The following is a 19,572-nucleotide window of genomic DNA, read 5'->3' on the forward strand; positions in this document are numbered from 1 at the left end:
TTTTGCCTGAGACATCAAATACATGGTTGCACTGTCCTGTCCTCTAGGTCTCAGCCTAATATCACTTCCTCAGAGGGGGCCCTTCCTGACCACCTCACCTAGTTATTCCCCAATTAATTCTTACCACAGTATCCAATGTAATTGTCATCACAGAAGTTATAAATGCGTAGTACTTCCTTATTAGTTTATTTTCTGTCATTCCCAATAGAATGAAAGAATTTCTGTCTTGGGGCTATATTCCGAGAACCTAGAAAAATGCCTGACACAGAGTAACTACTCCACATTTAATTGCTGAATAAATGGGTGAGTTTATTTTACCAACCCTTTACTGATTAGGTTTATTTAGGGTTATTTCTAATCTTTCACTACTATAAACCTTTGGGCATCTACCTTATCACTTTCTTACTATAAATTCCTGGATGTTGAATTTCCAGTAAAATGATATGTATGTTCTTAAAGTTTTAGATAGGTTTTTGATACATCAAATGACTCTTCAAATTTATTAATTTATCTCCACTTTATCAATAGTGGATTAAAATGTTCATTTTATCATACTTGCTCTAACACTGGCTGTGTCACACTTTTAAATCTTTACTGTAAGTTCTTCTGGTTGTTGTTAGTAGACTTTCTAAGTAGATTCAAGAGAAAGTAGGTGCATCAAATACCAAATAAAGGGCTATCCTGGTCTACAGCCTACATCCTAGTCCCCTAGTACCCCAGGGTCCATCCTACTCATGCTCTCCAAGCAGGTCAGAGTAAGACAAGGCTGAAGAACAAAGACAGCACTGACACTGCCCCCCCACAGCCAACACCAAGTCATTCAGCTGGAAGGGCACCGTAAGGATGGAGCGAAGGCAGAGATGAGAAAGATGTAACCCCTTCCAGGAAACAAAATATGCCTTTCAAACATAGCAACAGATCCCTGTGACTACCAAAAGTAGAGCTCAGAGATATCTGTGCTATTGGGTTCTTCATCCTACTCCACTTTCCTTTGCTTTGGGCTTGATTTCTTTGGCGACTTTTCTCCCTTCTTTCCCCAGTTGGGTCAGGGCAGGGGAGAGGGAGCTAGTATGAGGGGTTTAAAAGCACCTGCACTGTGGCATCAGCAGGAGGTTCTTTTGTCAGAGACTGTCACACCAAGGAGTCCGTATCCATATTCTCCCACTACTGAGCAATTTCCCCTCTACTTAAAATGTGTGTTTTTCTGACTGTGCTGGGTTGTTGGTGATGTACTCAGGCTCTTTTCTGCAGTTGTGGGAGCAGGAGCTACTCTCCAGTTGCAGTGCTGGGCTTCCTGATGCAGAGCACAGGCTCTAGGGTGCATGGGCTTCAGTAGCTGTGGCACATGGCTTACTGTCCCATGGACCAGGGATAGAACCTATGTCCCCTGCACAGACAGGCAGATTCTTAACTACTGGACCCAGGAAGGTCCTTAAGATGTGGTTTTTAAAAATGTTTTAAAGAGACATAAGGATTTTTAAAAATTAATTTATAATAATTTGTGTGTACTTCCTCTACCCATCCTGACACTCATAACACCACTAATGAAACAGTGTCAAACTTGACAATGGATCAAATTCCTAAACTCCTAATACGAGAACTAGCATCTTGAGTCCAACAGCCTGCATCTGGCCTGCTGGAAGCAAGCCTCATCTCTAGCTATAGAAGAGAGCCTGAAGGTCATCTGCTGACTGAGCATGAACCTTGAGCTCAGAGGTGGCAGTGGAAGCCTCAGCGAGTCCAAAGAGCTGCATCAGAGGCTGAGATTAGCTGAGAGGATGGCGCTTCATGCCTAAAGCATCTGCGTCAGTACAGCAGCTCTGCCTTTATATTTTCTACATCTGGGACTGTTGTTGTTTAGTTGCCAGGTCATGTCTGATTCTGTGATTCCCATGGACTGTAGCACACCAGGCTTTCCTGTCCCTCACCATCTCCCAGAGTTTGCCCAAGTACATGTCCGTTGAATGACACCATCCAACATATCTCATCCTCTGCTGCCCTCTTCTCCTTCTGCCTTCAATCGTTCCCAGCATCAGGATCTTTTCCAATGAGTCAACTGTCCACATCAGGTGGCCAAAGTATTGGAGCTTCAGCATCAGTCCTTCCAAAGAGTATCCAGAGTTGATTTCCTTTAAGATTGACTGGTTTGGTCTCCTTGCTTTCCAAGAGACTCTCAAGAGTCTTCTCCAGCACCACAGATGGAAGGCATCAATTTTTCAGCACTCTGCCTTCTTTACTGTCCAGCTCTCACATCTGTACACTACTGGAAAGACCATAGTCTTGACTTATATGGACCTTTGTTGGCAAAGTGATGTTTCTGCTTTTTAAAACACTGTCTAGATTTGTCAGAGCTTTCCTGCCAAGAAGTAAGTGTCTCAATTTCATGGCTGCAGTGACCACCCACAGTGATTTTAGAGCCCAAGAAGAGGAAATCTCTCACTGCTTTCACCTTGTCCCCTTCTATTTGCCATGAAGTGATGAGACCAGATGTCTTGATCTTAGTTTTTTTACTACTGAATTTTAAGCCCACTTTTTCACTCTTCTCTTTCACCCTAATCAAAAGGCTTACTTTGGATTACATGTAGGATTTAAAAAATTTTTTTAAAGATTCTACAGCTGTTTAAAAAATGTGGAAAATCTCTTGAGTTATACTATCATCCTTTATTTTAAAATGAAGAATTGAAACTCATAAAAAGTGAAATGACTTAAGGTTACAGGGTTAAGCAGGTTATTGCTATTATGATTCATTAAGAATTATTGTTGGATTAGTGTGGCTGTTTGAACAACATACTAACAAGGCACTGAGAAATTTAAGTTAAAACTTCTCAGTTTTAATATCTTCTTACAAGAAGAACTCAAATGATTTAAACCAAATTCAACCAATTTTTCTTAAATAGACAATAACAGGAAGGAAGGTAAATAACTTTCAAGTAAAACTTAATTTTAACATTATTTAACATCTTTCAAAACTCAATTTTCTCTCTGAAACAAAAATTGCAATTGTGGCGTCTAGTTCAGCTTAGTCCTAAAACTCAGGAGGACATAAACATGAGAAACAACCATTTCTTCCATTTTTGGGTTACCAACCTGATAAATGATGTTTAATATACGTTACTTTTAATATCAATTTCATAGGGCCCTTGGCTAGAAAAATTAAATCCTAATACACAGAATTTCATATTCAAAACATATAATCAGAGTTTTCCATTGACCATTTTGGGAATGTGACCTAACCCCAGAAAACAAAACCAAACCAAATCAAACCAATACCGAGAGAGACTTAAAAAAAAAGTTACTTTAGCTTTGTTTATCCTCTATATAAATTCTACAACAAACAAATGATGTCCAGTGCCTACCTGAGCCATCAGTGGGAACTGAACTTGCATTAATTCCAGAAAGACCAAACAAAGGACATTCTCGATCTGTGTTGACATGACCCCATTTGTGACATTTAATGCATCTTACATTTCGAACCTGAGAAATAGTAAACATTAATTATTTTGGTTATTAAAATACTAAGAACCTAACTACTGTTCAACTCCTTACTCCTTGTAGAGTTTAAGTGAAATTAGTCTTGTTTTTAAAAGATCTCCAAGGAAAGAGACTCCACACATATATTTGGTAAAAGTAATTCAAACACTAAAATCTTTTACTATAAATTGTGTCTAAAAGTTCAGCTGAATCCAATTTCTTTTTGAGTGTTACCTGTGGCAATAAAACAATGTAATCCAAAAAGAAATGGTAAAACACCAAAAAAGAATGATGTCCTGTCTCAATCTGGAATTCTCTAATTTAAAAAACAGTTAATCTTTGAGGTTTCAATTTCCTAAACCAAGGGCTAGCAAACTTTTCCTGTAAAAAGCCAGACAATAAATATTTTAGGCTGTATGGGCCAAAGGTCTCTGTTGCAACCACTCAACTCTGCCAATACAGCAGGAAAGCACCCACAAACAATATGTAAATGAGTAAGTACGGCAGTATTCAAACAGTTTTATTTTTTGACCATGAGCTAATTCTCCAAATTCCTTGAAAACTGCAGAGACCATTTTCATTATAGCCCTCACTATAAAATTTTGACTCCTATCTTTTATCATGATTTGATATTTGGATTTGTATCTTTGCTACATTTAATGTTTTCTCTCCGAGTCCTTCTACTATCTGATACAAACAGAAACCATAGAGCTTTTCAGAAACCATAGAAACCCTTTTCAGCTTAAATACCTTTGGACAATAATATAAAGAAGTATTTATTTTGAAAAAATTATTCTTACAGAATAAATGCGTCACTTGCCTGAATACCAAAGGGCTGATCTCTGATGTTCATGTCATCTTTGGCATATCTATTACAGAGAGAAAATGTACAAACAATATTAAGAAAAATAATAATTAAAAATAGTCTTACAGTTCTAAGTAAATTATGAAACATACAACTTTAGTAAATAAACAGAACCATAAAATCTATTTAGTATTTCCAAACACCACTTTATTATCAAGTATCCAGTCTGATAATCTGTGATTTTAAAAAAATGACAAAAATAAAGCTAAAGACTATGATCAAGCAAATTAGCTACATAAGACAAATCATTAAAAATAACTTTTCACATTAATTGCTTTCTCTGGTGAATAAAAAGCAACATAGGATGGGATATCAGATAAAACTGGAGAAGGCCATGGAACCCCACTCCAGTACTCTTGCCTGGAAAATTCCATGGATGGAGGAGCCTGATAGGCTACAGTCTATGGGGTTGCAAAGAGTCGGACATGACTGAGCAACTTCACTTTCTTCCTTTCTTTCTATAGTTCCTTTTGGAGAAGGAAATGGCAACCCACTCCAGTGTTCTTGCATGGAGAACACCATGGACAGAGGGGCCTGGTGGGCTGTGGTCTACGGGGTTGCAAAGAGTTGGACACGACTAAGCAACTAACACACACACACACATCAGATAAAATTAATGATACATATTTTATCTTTAAAAAAAAACCAGTTCTTACTTTTCTCGTGGGGCCCCTTTCTGCCATTCAAATTTGTATTCGGTCTCTCCTTCTGTTTCTTCTTTCTAAAAACATTCATTAAAGTCTTTCAGTATTTCATTAAAATTTCAATCTATTGCAAATAAATCCAAATATAGAAAACAGTACTTTACCTCTTTGTTTTCTTGATTGCATATCAAAAATATGGGAGGAAAAAAGGTAGGTCAAGTTAAAAACTTCAACATGAAAGTCTGCTATTATATACTACACTATGGTATCACGGTATTTAATTTTAACTTGTAAGAATGTATTGCTTTGACTTTTTTCTTCTTTCACAAGATAAAATTCAAATCACTGTAGGATACAAAACAGTACCGAATAAGAGGCAGTATTTTATTAATCTTAATAAAAGATTAATTTCTAATCTTTAAACTTCTATATTTTTCATTGACAGTGAATATTATGCCTTCTATTTACAAATATACTCAGCAAGAAGGACTAAAGACACAAATTATAAAAGAATAAATATACTTCTGGTGATGTTGAGATTTTATTTTCCTCCCTGAAGAACACATCATGAAATTATTATTATACTAGAGAATTACTGTTAGTATTTATCCTACTATATTGATTGTAGTATTTTACATTATTTTATAGAATAGTATTAATTTTAAAAGATGAAGAGCAACTTCTAAAAATATCTGTCATAACAGTTCTCAATCTTTAGTCACAAACACATCAAAGACTTAGAGGAAATGAAGCAAGTACCTTTTTTAGCCCCTGGTGGAGCCTCATACATGAAATTAAGGCCATTCTTTACACGTTCATCTCCCATGAGCAATCTAAATCAAACAAGAGATAAGTTTTCAAATTTTTTTGTAGGAGGGAAAAAACTACAGAATAACTGTCCCTCCATTCCCCTAAATTCTAAGGGAATTAGGATAAAATGTTTTTATTAGAGATAAAATTCCAAAACTACTCCTCTGACTAAATGACATCTGAAATTTATGAATGAAAATTCCAACAGTGCTGCCTCTTTAGTAACTGGTTTTAAGTTCCGAGACCTTCTCAATACTTTAAAGAACCCAGCCCTCCCAACTGAAATGAGGGGAAAATGCCATGTTTACCCTCACATGCTTTTCTTAAACTTTGAAATGTCTTGAAATGCTATATGCCAACACATATTTGGAATTAAGTTAAATAGTGCCAACATTTTTTCTTAATTGTGAGGAATCAGTTTAGAAAAATAAATCTCTCTGGATTTCTTTAGGAAGTCAAATCCAATTAAAGCTTACAGGAGTCAAACTCAATAAGAATAAACAAAATTCTTTAGCAAGGCCAATGAAGAGAGAATAGTTTAAAGAAAATCTACAACAAGTTAATTACTATGATGGACTCACTATCTACTGCATCTTAAAAATCATTTTTTAATAATTTCTTTTCAACACTGAATGTTCCCTGTTTGGAGAACACTGTTGTTGTGTTTACAGAGATGTTTAGAGATATGTTCTGTTTAGAGATATGTGTTTAGAGAATGTTGTTCTGTTTAGAGATATGCTGTGCTTTTTAGAAAAATAGCTTTGCGACAAGCCGAATGAATAATCAAGTTAAGCCTTTAATTCATAAGATCTATGTAAAGTACTGATTAAAGAGAAGAAACCCAAAGAGTAAACAGAATTTCCTCTTATATTTGGAAAAGGCTATCACAAAGTATAGCCTGCATAATTGTAAGTCCTCTCTATTTCCACTGGAGTTTACAAATAACTGTAAGGCAGAGGGCAAAAGCACAACAGGATCTACCTCTACACCGGGATATGATGCGGCAATGAAAGGGAATGAACCGATGACACAGCTACAACATGGATGGACTTCAAAAACACCGTACTGTATGAAAGAAGCCCGTCACAAAAGGCCACGTATCGTGTGATGCCATTCATATGACATTTCCAGAATAGGTAAACCTACAGAGACAAGTAAGTCAGTGGTTGCTTAGGTCTGAGAGGAGTTGGGAGTCCAGGTTGTGGGAACGGGAAGTGACCGCTACTGGGGACAAGATTTCTTCTTCAGATGGTGAAAATGTTCTGAAATGGGTTATGGTGATGGCTCCAAACTTTAAATATACTAAAAGCCAACATATACTTTAAAGATCATAAATTATATCTTATATTGACACTATTTAAAAAGTTAACATGAAGCACAATATCATGCTTCATGCTTTTCACAATAACATGAAAAGCTCAGTAGCACTAGTTACAGGGAAATGTAAATCAAAACCATGAGATACCATGCTGCACTCATGAGAATGGTTATTAAAAAAAAAAGAAGGAAAATAACAAACGTTGGCAAGGATGTGGATAAATTGGAACCCTTATGCATCACTGGTGGGACTGTAAAATGGTGCAGGCCCTAAGGAAAACAGTTTTCTGGTTCTTCAATAGTCAAACACAGAACTCCCAGATGATCCAGCAGTTCTGCTCCTAGGTGTATACCCAAAGGAACTGAAAGTTGGGGGATGAACAGATACTGGTATGCCATTATTCAAAATAGCCAAAAGATGGAAGCAATCCAAGTGTTCGTTATGGTTGAATGGGTAGACCAATTGTGGTGTGTACAAACAATGGAATATTATTTAGCCATAATAAAAAATAAGCTTGATCCATGCTACAATATGGATGACTCTTGAATATGTTATACTAAGTGAAGTATGCCAGACACAAAAGGACAAATATTATATAATTCCACTCACATGATGTACTTAGGACAGACAAATTTCATAGAGGCAGAAAGAATAGTGTTTACCAGGGGCTAGAGGCAGGGGGAACAGAGTTTCTACTTGGGGTAAAGAAAAAAAATTTTCGGAAATAGACAGTGGTGATGGTACACAACACTATGAATATAATTAATGCCACTGAACTGTGCACATAAAACCATAAATTTTATGCTTTATATATTCCCTTCCAAAAAAGCATTTCATTTACACTGAAACAAAAATCATATAAAATCAAAACTGGAAGATCAATTCCATTTTGTGCAAAACTCAACAGGTATACAAAATAAAAGGAAAAGCCACTATATTAGTATTTATGGTTTAACTTCAAGAGTCGGACACGACTGAGCGACTTCACTTTCACTTTTCACTTTCATGCCTTGGAGAAGAAAATGACAACCCACTCCAGTGTTCTTGCCTGGAGAACCCCAGGGACGGGGGAGCCTCATAGGCTGCCGTCTATGGGGTTGCATAGAGTCGGACACGACTGAAGTGACTCAGCAGCAGCAAAAACCTATACAGGTTTTTTCTTTTTTCTTTTTTTTGCTGTTGACTCTAAGTAGAGTGAAATGTATAGATGTTCTGACATCCTTTTATTTATCCATTCAGAATAATAAATATGACTGTCATGTGGATCAATATCCACAAACACTAAGAAATATCTAGGACTTTTAAAAACTTAGAAGGGAAAAAATAGAATACTAAAGAACAGAACTATTAAAGACAACATTTTTGAACAAGGAAAAACGAAAAATGTAGCGAATCACTCCAAATACTCATAAATTTGCTTTTATATACTCGTAAATTCAAACTACCAAACCCAGAGGCAACAAACAAACCTAGTGTCCAGACCCAGGTTTCAAAGTATGTTTCTCAAATAAAAGGAACAGGTTGATTCCAACGCTGGAGCAGAGAAAAATAAAAGACAAATTTTTGATAATCTTATAGTGTCATGAAGTAGTTTTATTTATTTATTTTTTAAAAGGATGGAACATGTTAAATGGACATAGGAGTCAAGCTGATAGAGCTGGCAAAGGTCAAAACTTGAGCAAAAAAGTATATGAATATTGAATTATAACCAATTAAGTAAATATCTGAGTTCATAATGACAGGAATAAATGATTAAATCAATAAGTGAGGGCAAGGGAAAAATCCTCTTTCCAGAGAAATTCAAATTAAAAAACGTAGAGGAATTTAGAGAAACAGAAAATCACTGTTAGAAAACCACAGTAACAATTGATGCAGGCAAGAACTATCAATGAATACACCCACACTACTGGATGAAAATCAGGGAGAAACAAGATATTTGCATGGGTTCTTACATTCCCACCTCCACGACCTCTTTTAATTAATTATTTTAATTGGAGGCTAATTATCTTATGACAAACCTAGATAGCATATTAAAAAGTAGAGACATTACTTTGCCAACAAAGGTCTGTCTAGTCAAGACTATGGTTTTTCCAGTAGTCATGTATGGATGGGAGATTTGGACTGTGAAGAAAGCTGAGCGCCAAAGAATTGATGCTTTTGAACTGTGGTGTTGGAGAAGACTCTTGAGAGTCCCTTGGACTGCAAGGAGATCCAACCAGTCCGTTCTGAAGGAGATCAGTCCTGGGTGTTCTTTGGAAGGAATGATGCTGAAGCTGAAACTCCAGGACTTTGGCCACCTCATGCGAAGAGTTGACTCATTGGAAAAGACTCTGATGCTGGGAGGGATTGGGGGCAGGAGGAGAAGGGGACGACAGAGGATGAGATGGCTGGATGGCATCACTGACTTGATGGATGTGAGTCTGAGTGAACTCCGGGAGATGGTGATGGACAGGGAGGCCTGGAGTGCTGCGATTCATGGGGTCGCAAAGAGTCGGACATGACTGAGCAACTGAACTGAACTGATTGTGGTTTTTGCCACAAATTGACATGAATCAGCCACAAGTGTACATGTGTCCCCCTGTTCCGAACCCCCCTCCAGCCTCCCTCCCCATCCCATCCCTCTGGGTTGTCCCAGTGCACTGGGTTTGAGTGCCCTGTTTCATGCATCCATGATCTCTTTATTGGTCTAACTCAACTATATTGCTGTTTCCTAACACACTCTCCACGTTCCCACCATGCTCATCTTTAACAAGCTTTGACTAGATGCAGATTATGGCTTTTCAACAGCGGTGCTACTGACATTTTGGACTTGGCCATTCTTTGTGTACACTGTAGGCTGTTTTGTAGCATCCCTAGAATCCACCACTAGATGTTGTTATCACCCAACCGCTGAGCTATGACAGTCAAAAAATGTGTCCAAACGTTGCCACATATCTCCTGGGGCAATAATGGCCCTCAGTTGAGAACCATGGCTCTAAATCCTTATCCTTCCTCAGAGTTCAGCTTTGAACTATGTCAAATGTCACCTTTCTTTTTCTCCTTGCCGCTCCCTTCTCCCTCACCTCTTTCATAAAGTCTTACCTTGTTATCCCAAATGGAATTATTTTTGTCTTATGCTAGCCTGCCACAGTTTTTATAACAGTGTATTTTCAATTAGTTATTATTTTCAGCCTTGAACTATCAGATCAGATCAGTCGTGTCCGACTCTTTGCGACCCCATGAATGTCAGGCCTCCCTGTCCATCACCAACTCCCGGAGTTCACCCAGACTCACGTCCATCAAGTCAGTGATGCCATCCAGCCATCTCATCCTCTGTCGTCCCCTTCTCCTCCTGCCCCCAATCCCTCCCAGCATCAGAGTCTTTTCCAACGAGTCAACTCTTCGCATGAGGTGGACAAAGTACTGGAGTTTCAGCGTTAGCATCATTCCTTCCAAAGAAATCTCAGGGCTGATCTTCAGAACGGACTGGTTGGATTTCCTTGCAGTCCAAGGGACTCTCAAGAGTCTTCTCCAACACCACAGTTCAAAAGCATCAATTCTTTGGCGCTCAGCTTTCTTCACAGTCCAACTCTCACATCCATACATGACTATTGGAAAAACCATAGCCTTGACTAGACGGACCTTTGTTGGCAAAGTAATGTCTCTGCTTTTGAATATGCTATCTAGGTTGATCATAACTTTCCTTCCAAGGAGTAAGTGTCTTTTCATTTCATGGCTGCTTGAACTATATGTATGTACATATCCGTTATTATATTTTCTTGAGGCTAGACAGAAGCTATGCATCACACTTTTATATTATAGGTCACTACAATTTCATTTGCTGCCTCGCATGATGTAGGTACTCAATAAAAGTCAATCAAATTAAATAGTGAGAAAAGTACTTAATTGAATAAAATGTTTTATTTCTCTAATTTTGCTCTCAATACACTATATTTCATAGAGAGTATTTGGTAATAGTTTAGTATTACTTTGTTTAAGATCCATGTTTTGATGAAATACAGGACTGACTGGAAGAGAAAGTATGACTTATCAAAAGCACCACTATTTATTTGTTTGATTAACCAAAAGAGATCAGCTTCAGAGTTAGACCTGCAAATACAAACATAAAATGACAATAGCTGGGGGTAGGGGTGGATACTGTACTCTACAGTAAGCCAGTGAGGAACTAGCTCTTATCCTATTAAAAGAACGATGACATGCAGGTCAGGTAGAGACACTTTACTTCTTGAAGCTATCTTGCACATCTTTTTATTTCAGTGTATGTTGAAGAAATATCTTCGTATGAGGCCTCAGTAGTTCAAGTATAGACATTTATTTTTCTTCCAAGTTTTGAGTAAGTTGGAACATCTCTATTAACTGTATATGGAGTGTATATTCACATCAATCTATATTTTATGTGAATTATGGGTAAGGTTGGAAAAAGTGCCCATCTATCAATGTAAGAGTAAAGATCACAGGGAATGTAGACCTATCATTGAGGCATTCAGTTAAAAAAAAGCTAGTATATGATTCAGTAAAGGATATTCTCATGTAACCGATTACTCTAAAAAAATACCAGCAGAGTGGAATTTCTTACCTATTATCATATGATTCTTGTTCTTTTAGATACTGTTGCATTAACTCTTCTTGTTTTTTCTTATCATATGATATTTTCTGTTCTGCCATCCAAACCTAAATTAGTAAAGTAAAAACTTAAATAAGTTTGTTCTCTTTTATAATAAAACATAAAATGCTTTACAATGTATCTATTTTGGTCATAAAGCCACAATCACAAAACAAGAGTTGAAAATTCCAATTTATGCTTTGATGCAAGTCCTAAAATATAATCACTCAAAAGAGCTAAACTTACAGTCAAGAATGTCAAACTTGAGAACCACTCTGAGCACTCAGAGTACAACAGCTTCTTGCCCTCAGTCCCTCGGATGTTTCAGAGACAAGAACGACCATCTCTCTACATGGAATATGTCTAATCCAGAAAACTCACAGGGCACATCGCTGGATGCCAGTGAGTGTTACTGATACCCCAAGAAAGGAAAAATGGAAGACAAGGAGGAGAAAAAAAGGAAAGGAGATGAAAGATAGTTGTAGAAAAAAAGGAAGGAACAAGAGAGAAAACTGGAGAAGGAAATGGCAACCCACTCCAGTATTCTTGCCTGGACAGAGGAGCCTGGCAGGCTACAGTCTATGGGGTCACAAGAGCTGGACATGACTTAGCGACTAAACCACCAAGAGAGGAAACAGATGAAACAAGAGATGCATCTGATATCCTGCAGTTGCTCAAGGGCACCACCACCACAGGCTGAATGCGTCCCTATGTGATATTCTCAGAATCATAAAAGTGGTAAACGTAAAAAGCCCACACAGCTTATGCAAGGATATTTAAGCATGTTACCTCCAGGTTTAAAAGATATCATTGTCTTCCCACCTTCTTTAAAGTAAAGGATAAAGTGTTTGATAACCTTAACATAAATAGCGAGGCAAAACTGTTTCTCACAAGCTGTTTTAAGAAGGTAAATTTAAGGGAAAATATTTAACACTTACATTTATAAACATTTAATACTTAAATTGATAAAATAATTAATAATTATAATGGGGCAGATAAGTGTGGGGAGAAGGACTGGGGACAAGACTGCCATTATTCAATTTTAGACACAAAACAGGAGTAGTTATTAGTATTTAACAGTACTCAGATAGGTAGGTTTTATGACCACAATCTGAGATGTGGACAACAAGGATTAATATGGAGATAAAAGCAAAAACAGAAATGAAAAGAGAATCCTTCAGAGAAGGACTCTCCTGGAAATTCCTTTTGTATAAGTTCCTAAAATTTCTTCTACTGTCTTCATAACTAACATAACATATATGTCATAACCAATATAACATTACCAATGTAATGTTACAGAAGAAAAGTCTACACTTGGGATAGGCAGTAAAAGGCACCTTTGGAATTTTCACTATAGCTCAAAATGCAAACAGTTGAAATAGAGAAATGTAAGATGTCATTGCCTGATCGAATAATACATTAATAATAGCCTCCTAATGATTAAGATACTACTTCTAACAATAACTATCATTTATTTAAAGCTTTAGATTTACAAAGTTATTTTACAAGTCTCATTTGCCCAAGAGCTGAAATACATGAATATTTATGATGGATTAAAATAAAAAGTAGTGAAATATACTCTTGACGACAAAATGCTCAGAATCTGCTAATAGAAAACCATACTAACCTTTCTGGATGTTTAAGATATTTTATAATAAAAAAGATGTGAATTGTGTAAATAAATAGTAACAATGTTTGGGTCTGGGCAGTGCAGGAAGGGGGCACATCGTGATTGTGTTTTTCATAGCTTATGTTTTTATATGGTTGCATTTACGCCAATAAATCCTCATCTGGGGAAAACAGTAACAATAAAAATGGATAACAGAATACATTCAACATAAGGAAATAGAACAAGACAGTGATTAACTCTAGGGGTCAGAGAAGAAGGCTGATATAATAGAATACTTTATAGCCAAGTTTTGGTTTTAGAAGTTCTTTATTTTTTAAATGACATAACTATACTCACATTCTGACAAAATGTCCACTGGAGAAGGGAATGGCAAAATCACTTCAGCATTCTCGCCTTGAGAACCCCATGAACTATACTCACATGTAGCCAATATTATTCCTGTCTTGTATATCCTTCCAAGGATGTTCACATGGACACACACGTAATATACATACATAATATAAACAAACACACATGCATTTTTGGTCCCTCTTTTCATGAATGGTGAACATATACAGATGGTGATGGCAGCCATGAAATTAAAAGCCGCTTACTCCTTGGAAGGAAAGTTATCACCAACCTAGACAGCATATTAAAAAGCAGAGACATTACTTTGTCAGCAAAGGTCCATCTAGTCAAGACTATGGTTTTTCCAGTGGTCATGTATGGATGTGAGAGTTGGACTATAAAGAAAGCTGAGCGCCAAAGAATTGATGCTTTTGAACTATGGTGTTGGAGAAGACTCTTGAGAGTCCCTTGGACTGCAAGGAGATCCAACCAGTCCATCCTAAAGGAGATGAGTCCTGGGTGTTCATTGGAAGGACTGATGTTGAAGCTGAAAATCCAATACTTTGGCTACCTGATGTGAAAAGGTGACTCATTTGAAAAGACCCTGATGCTGGGAAAGATTGAGGGCAGGAAGAGAAGGGGACAACGGAGGATGAGACGGTTGGATGGCATCACCGACTCAAGGGGCATGAGTTTGGGTAAACTCTGGGAGTTGGTGATGGACAGGGAGGCCTGGCGTGCTGTGGTTCATGGAGTCGAATAGAGTCGGACAAAGCTGAGTGACTGAACTGAACTGAACATATACAGCATGCATATATATATGTATGCACATATAATACAGCATACATAAACAAAGAAAATGCATAAAATAAAGTTCTATACCATGGAGATCATTCCCAGATCAGTAAACAAAATGCTTTATTTTCCAGGAGGGTAGGGTGCTGAAGAGTATCATTTCTTTGTGAAGCTACACCATCATTTATTTAACCAATCTCCTGCTGTACTGGTGGATATTAAGAAATTTCCAATCTTCTGTTATTACAAAGGCAGCTGCAATAAGTAACCCTATTACACAAATAGCTCCAATGTGTTAAACAGGATTTTGAAGCGCATTAAAATTTTGCCAAGGGAAAAATAGGGTAAGATATCACTGGCAGAGGGAACAACTCAGATAAAGATCCAAAAGTGTAAAACAGGAATTGAGTAGTTTGACTTTACTGGAGCATGAAGTCTAAGGTTGGAGACTTCCCTGCTAGGCTAGTGGTTAAGACTCTGTGTTTCCACTGCAGGGGGCATGGGTGCGATCCCTGGTCAGGGAACTAAGATCCTGCATGCTGTGGGGCCAAAATTTAAAAAATAAATAAAATTTAAAATCTAAGATGGGAGAATAGCAGTAAGGGATGATGAAGGAAAAATAAACTGGAGCCTGGTTATCTGGACTTAATTCTGGAGTATTTTAATAAGGAGCTGAAGAAATCAAATTTGTGCTTTAAAATGACTACCCTATGGAAGCAACCCAAATACTCATCAAATGATGAATGGATAAATAAAATGTGCCATATCTACACCATGGAATTATTCAGCAATAAAAAGGAATGTAATACTGATACATGATACAGCATGAACTCTGAAAACATTATGCTAAGCGAAAGAAGCCAGTCACAAAAAAAACCCATATTGCATGATTCAGTTTATATGAAATGTCCAGAATAGGCCAATTCACAGAAATAGAAAGCAGATTAGTTGTTGGCTAAGGCTGGGGAAGGGGGAGGATTAAGGACAAATGGAGAGTGATTGTTAGTAGATATGGGTTTTGGGGAGGGTGACGAAAATGTTTCAGAACTGTTTTGGTGATGACAAAATTAATAAATACACTAAAAAAATACTGAATTTTATACTTTATGTGAGTGATTGTATGGTATGTGAATTATACTTCAGTAAAACTGCTAAATAAAAAAATGATTTTTCTGATCGGTAGAGAATGGATTTGAGAGAGGTCAAGACTGGCAGCATAAAAATCAGTTAGGAAATATAACAATTAAGGCAATGGCAAGCCACTCCAGTACTCTTGCCTGGAAAATCCCATGGACGGAGGAGCCTGGTGGGCTGCAGTCCATGGGGTCACTAAGAGTAGGACACAACTGAGTGACTTCACTTTCACTTTTCACTTTCATGCATTGGAGAAGGCAATGGCAACCCACTCCAGTGTTCTTGCCTGGAAAATCCCAGGGACGGAGGAGCCTGGTGGGCTGCTGTCTATGGGGTCACACAGAGTCGGACATGACTGATGTGACTTAGCAGTAGCAGCAGGTGAAAGACAATAAGGGTCTAAGCTAAGATGCAGATAGTAGTGACAAGGAGGAGAGATGGATTCAAGAGATACTTAAGAAGTAACAGCAATAGAATTTATTAGCCGACTAGATAAAGCAGTGATGGAAAAGGATGAATCTTATTTCTGGCCTGGGTGACTGGATGAGGGTTGTGTTACTATCTGCATTTCCTACTGATATGAGAATAGGAGGTATAAATACAAGAGCAGATTTAGAATAAAAGATAAGTTCCATTTCAAATATGTTGAGTTTGAGATGCCTGTAGGATATCAAGATGAAATTGTCTACTATATAGTTGTGTTCAAGTGCCTTCAGTTAGGGCTTAAGATCTGGCAGTGTAGAGCTGAGAGTCAGGAGTAAAAAAAGGGGTCGTCAAAATTTTGAAATTGGCTGTGACTGTTCAGGAAAGCATATAGAATAAGCAGTATGAAACTCTGGTTACCACCTGTATTTTAGGAATAGTCTAAGGATAACAGTGTGTGGGGGCCAATTAACATTTTATTGTGCACTCCCTCTATGTAGTAAGCAGACAGCAAGGTGGTGTTTGAAAGTCTTTATCTACACCATCTTATTTAGTCCTCGTAACAATTTCAAGTCATGGCAACTGATATGGATCATTCCTAATTTACAGATTAGGAGACTCAAGATGAGAGATATTAAATATTTTATGCAAGGTCTCAAGGCTAAAAGTGACTGTGCTGGAATAACAGAATATAGGTCAGGTTTCAATCCTCAGACACATCCTACTTCACTATTCTGCTTTCCACTGCTGTAATATTCAGCATACTTTTTTTGTACACCTGTAAGTGGTCATTTAAAAAGTCACAGCTCAGAGGTCACCAGACGCTACAAGGTAAGGTGGGATAAAAAGAGGAAGCAAGGTGTGACTTTCCTTTCCTTTTCAGATCTATCTAGTCTTTTTTTGCATGGGATAGCAGAGCTCAGAAGCCGTGATCTCTGAGATTCGAATCTGCTGAGGGAAGTAACCAGTAACCCTGTCACCAGTCTTCATATCTCGACTCTTTACATTCTAGCTGACAGAGCCGAAAGAGCAGACGGAGCCGCCTTCTCCCTGGCTGATGTAAAATAAACCTCGAGGGCCAGCGGCGAGGGACAAGAACGCCAGGGCTTTAGGCATGGAGCAAAGGCGGCTGTCCCAGGGATCCCATTCACACCACCACTCTGACCTCCAGGAGGTCCTAGGAACACAGGCGCCAAGGGCCTGCTCACCGTACTCACTTTTTTGATGTTGGATTTGGAAGCAGGATGAAAGTCCTTCTTGCACATGAAATTGGCGAAGGATTTCCCCATTTTGGAGGCTGAGCTGGGGTATGCAACCCCTAGATCTGAGAGCAACGTAAACAAACTCTGCCGCCTAACCGGAACTGCGCCTCCAGTAGCAGTGGGAACTTCCGGGGTCAAAGGGGACGACTTCCGGCAACTAGCTCCTCTCCACCCTTTCTCACTCCTTTCCCCTTTCACTTGGGTAGCTCGGAGGCCAGGTGAGGGGCTTGCAGGGAGGGAGGGGCGAACGAGCCTAGTAGTTGTAGGAAGTAGGAAGCCCGGAACTGCGGAGCGGTCGTGGGGGGGGGGTGCTGGGGGCGGGGACTGAGTGGCTTCTGGGAGGGGCGCGGGCCAAAGCTGCGCAGTCCGCAGCCGTCTTGGGTGCTAAGTGTGTGGTGAGCGGCGGTCCTTTTTTTTGCAAGATGTTCTTGAAGTCCGAGCAGTTTATTCTGTGAACGCTGTTTTGAGTTACAGAAACTTGCCTGCACCGATTTTTCTCGTCTGTAGTAATTCTTGCCCTAACTGTAGCAAGTTTGTGAGGATCAAACGATGAAAGCTCTTGGTGAACTAAAGCATGTCAACTCCACAAGAGCGAAGACTCTAGTTTGTTACCAACTGTACGGCGCCTGGTGCAGAAAGATGTCCGTAAACATTTGTTAAATGATGACTATATTCTAGAAACCGGTTAGTAAAGCCTCTCAAGACTGCCGCTCCTAAGTGGGTTAGATGTCTTCATAATCAGGTGACCTGTTTTCTTAGCTTATTACCCTGGTTAGGTCAGATCACCTAGTGCACCTTGATGGCTCTTGAGATTCCAGGGTATTGAGGGTACGTGGCTGCTGCTGCTGTAGGTGATCCTTCAACCAATTCCTTTACCAGGATGACGTGACGTGTGATGTCAGGAGTAAACTTTTTGTGAAATGTACTCTTCTGACAAATAATAACAGAAACAGCGTTTATATAAGTGTCCGATATGTTCTATGCATTGTGCAAAACGTTTTACACATTGTCTTATTAAATTCTCATAACAACCCTTTGAGAGATTTACAGATGAGGCAAGAGGCTTAGATAGAGATTAAATAGCCTTGCCAAAGTTAGGCAGTGGTGGAACTAACTTTGGAACACATATAGAAGGCGATTTAGGACATGAAAATCACACTAAGGACTTCCCTGGTGGTCCATTGGTTAAGAATCCGCCTGCCAATGTAGGGGACACTGCTTCTGTCCTTAGTCCAGGAAGATTCCCCCATACTGCGGAGCGTCTGAGCCTGCAGTGCACAACTACTCAAGCCCAAGCTCCTAGAACCCGTGCTCTGCAAGCAAGAGTAGCCCTGGCTCCCTACAACTAGAGAAAGCCTGCACACAGCAAGGAAGACCCAGTGTGGCCAAAAATAATAAATTAAAAAAAATTTTTTTAGAGGAAGGAAAATCACACAAAAAGGAACAGAAGCATTGGTGACCTCCTGCTGCTGCTGCTGCTGCTGCTGCTGCTAAGTTGCTTCAGTCCTGTCTGACTCTGTGCGACCCCACAGAAGAGAAAAACCCTTAGGCATTTCAGGCTGAATTTGTTTCTTTCTTACTGGAGTTATTTTGTTTTCTTTTCAATGAAATATTGATTACATTTAAATCTGTTCGTGTAAAGCCATTCTAAGTTTTGGGTAGTATAAGATGAAAGAAGGAAACAAAACAATTTGCCACTCTAGAAGCAAATTTTGTTGCTGTTGATACTTAGTTGCTAGGTTTCTGCCTCTTTGCACCCCATGGACTGTAGCCCACCAGGCTGCTCTGTCCCTGGGATTTCCCAGGCAAGAATACTGGAGTGGGTTGCCATTTCCTTCTCTAGGGGATCTTCCTGACCCAGGGATGGAACCCATGTCTCCTGCTCGGCAGGCATCTCCTGCTTGGCAAGTGGATTCTTTACCACTGAGCCAATAAGCTCTACTAAAATTGAGGATTTAAGATTTTTCCAAATTACAAATGAAGATATGATCTTGATATTAAATTATATAATCAGGATGTGCAAGTTGAATGTGAACATAATTCAACAATGGGAAATAACAATTTGGAATTTTATTGGCATGTTTTTGCTTTTGTCTGGTTTAGTGAGTCTGTTTCAAAATTAAAATGTTTTAATGAACACCACCCTTATGGCAGAAAGTGAAGAAGAACTAAAGAGCCTCTTGATGAAAGTGAAAGAGGAGAGTGAAAAAGTTGGCTTAAAGCTCAACATTCAGAAAACTAAGATTATGGCATCTGGTCCCATCACTTCATGGCAAATAGATGGAGAAAC

General features: G+C 38.6%; 3 protein-coding genes across 4 annotated transcripts in view; 1 reads left to right on the forward strand and 2 right to left on the reverse strand.

Moving 5' to 3' along the window:
* The window catches only part of CIR1 (corepressor interacting with RBPJ, CIR1), a 29,532-nt gene extending 24,367 nt beyond the window's left edge, over window positions 1-5,165 (reverse strand). Inside the window, exons 1-4 of the mRNA XM_005907236.3 lie at window positions 5,145-5,165; window positions 4,993-5,057; window positions 4,292-4,340; window positions 3,357-3,474 (exon numbers count right to left, since the gene is read on the reverse strand). Of these exons, the coding sequence (XP_005907298.3) occupies window positions 3,357-3,474; window positions 4,292-4,324 (151 nt within the window). The 5' untranslated portion in view covers window positions 4,325-4,340; window positions 4,993-5,057; window positions 5,145-5,165. The remainder of the gene's footprint in view (window positions 1-3,356; window positions 3,475-4,291; window positions 4,341-4,992; window positions 5,058-5,144) is intronic.
* Window positions 5,166-5,670: 505 nt separating this feature from the next.
* On the reverse strand, window positions 5,671-17,369 carry LOC138984419 (corepressor interacting with RBPJ 1-like). Its single transcript, XM_070358651.1, has 3 exons — window positions 17,238-17,369; window positions 11,685-11,779; window positions 5,671-5,813 (listed from the first exon to the last, which is right to left on the reverse strand). The coding sequence occupies exons 1-3, from the start codon at window positions 17,307-17,309 to the stop codon at window positions 5,699-5,701; spliced, it is 282 nt and encodes a 93-aa protein (XP_070214752.1). The 5' UTR covers window positions 17,310-17,369; the 3' UTR covers window positions 5,671-5,698.
* Window positions 17,284-19,572, forward strand: part of SCRN3 (secernin 3) — a 34,618-nt gene continuing 32,329 nt past the window's right edge. For both annotated transcript variants that reach the window (XM_070358623.1, XM_005907235.2), the window contains exon 1: window positions 17,284-17,500. In XM_070358623.1, the coding sequence (XP_070214724.1) occupies window positions 17,284-17,500 (217 nt within the window). The remainder of the gene's footprint in view (window positions 17,501-19,572) is intronic.

The sequence above is a fragment of the Bos mutus genome, chromosome 2 (genome assembly GCF_027580195.1).
Source record: "Bos mutus isolate GX-2022 chromosome 2, NWIPB_WYAK_1.1, whole genome shotgun sequence".
Lineage (NCBI taxonomy): Eukaryota > Metazoa > Chordata > Mammalia > Artiodactyla > Bovidae > Bos > Bos mutus.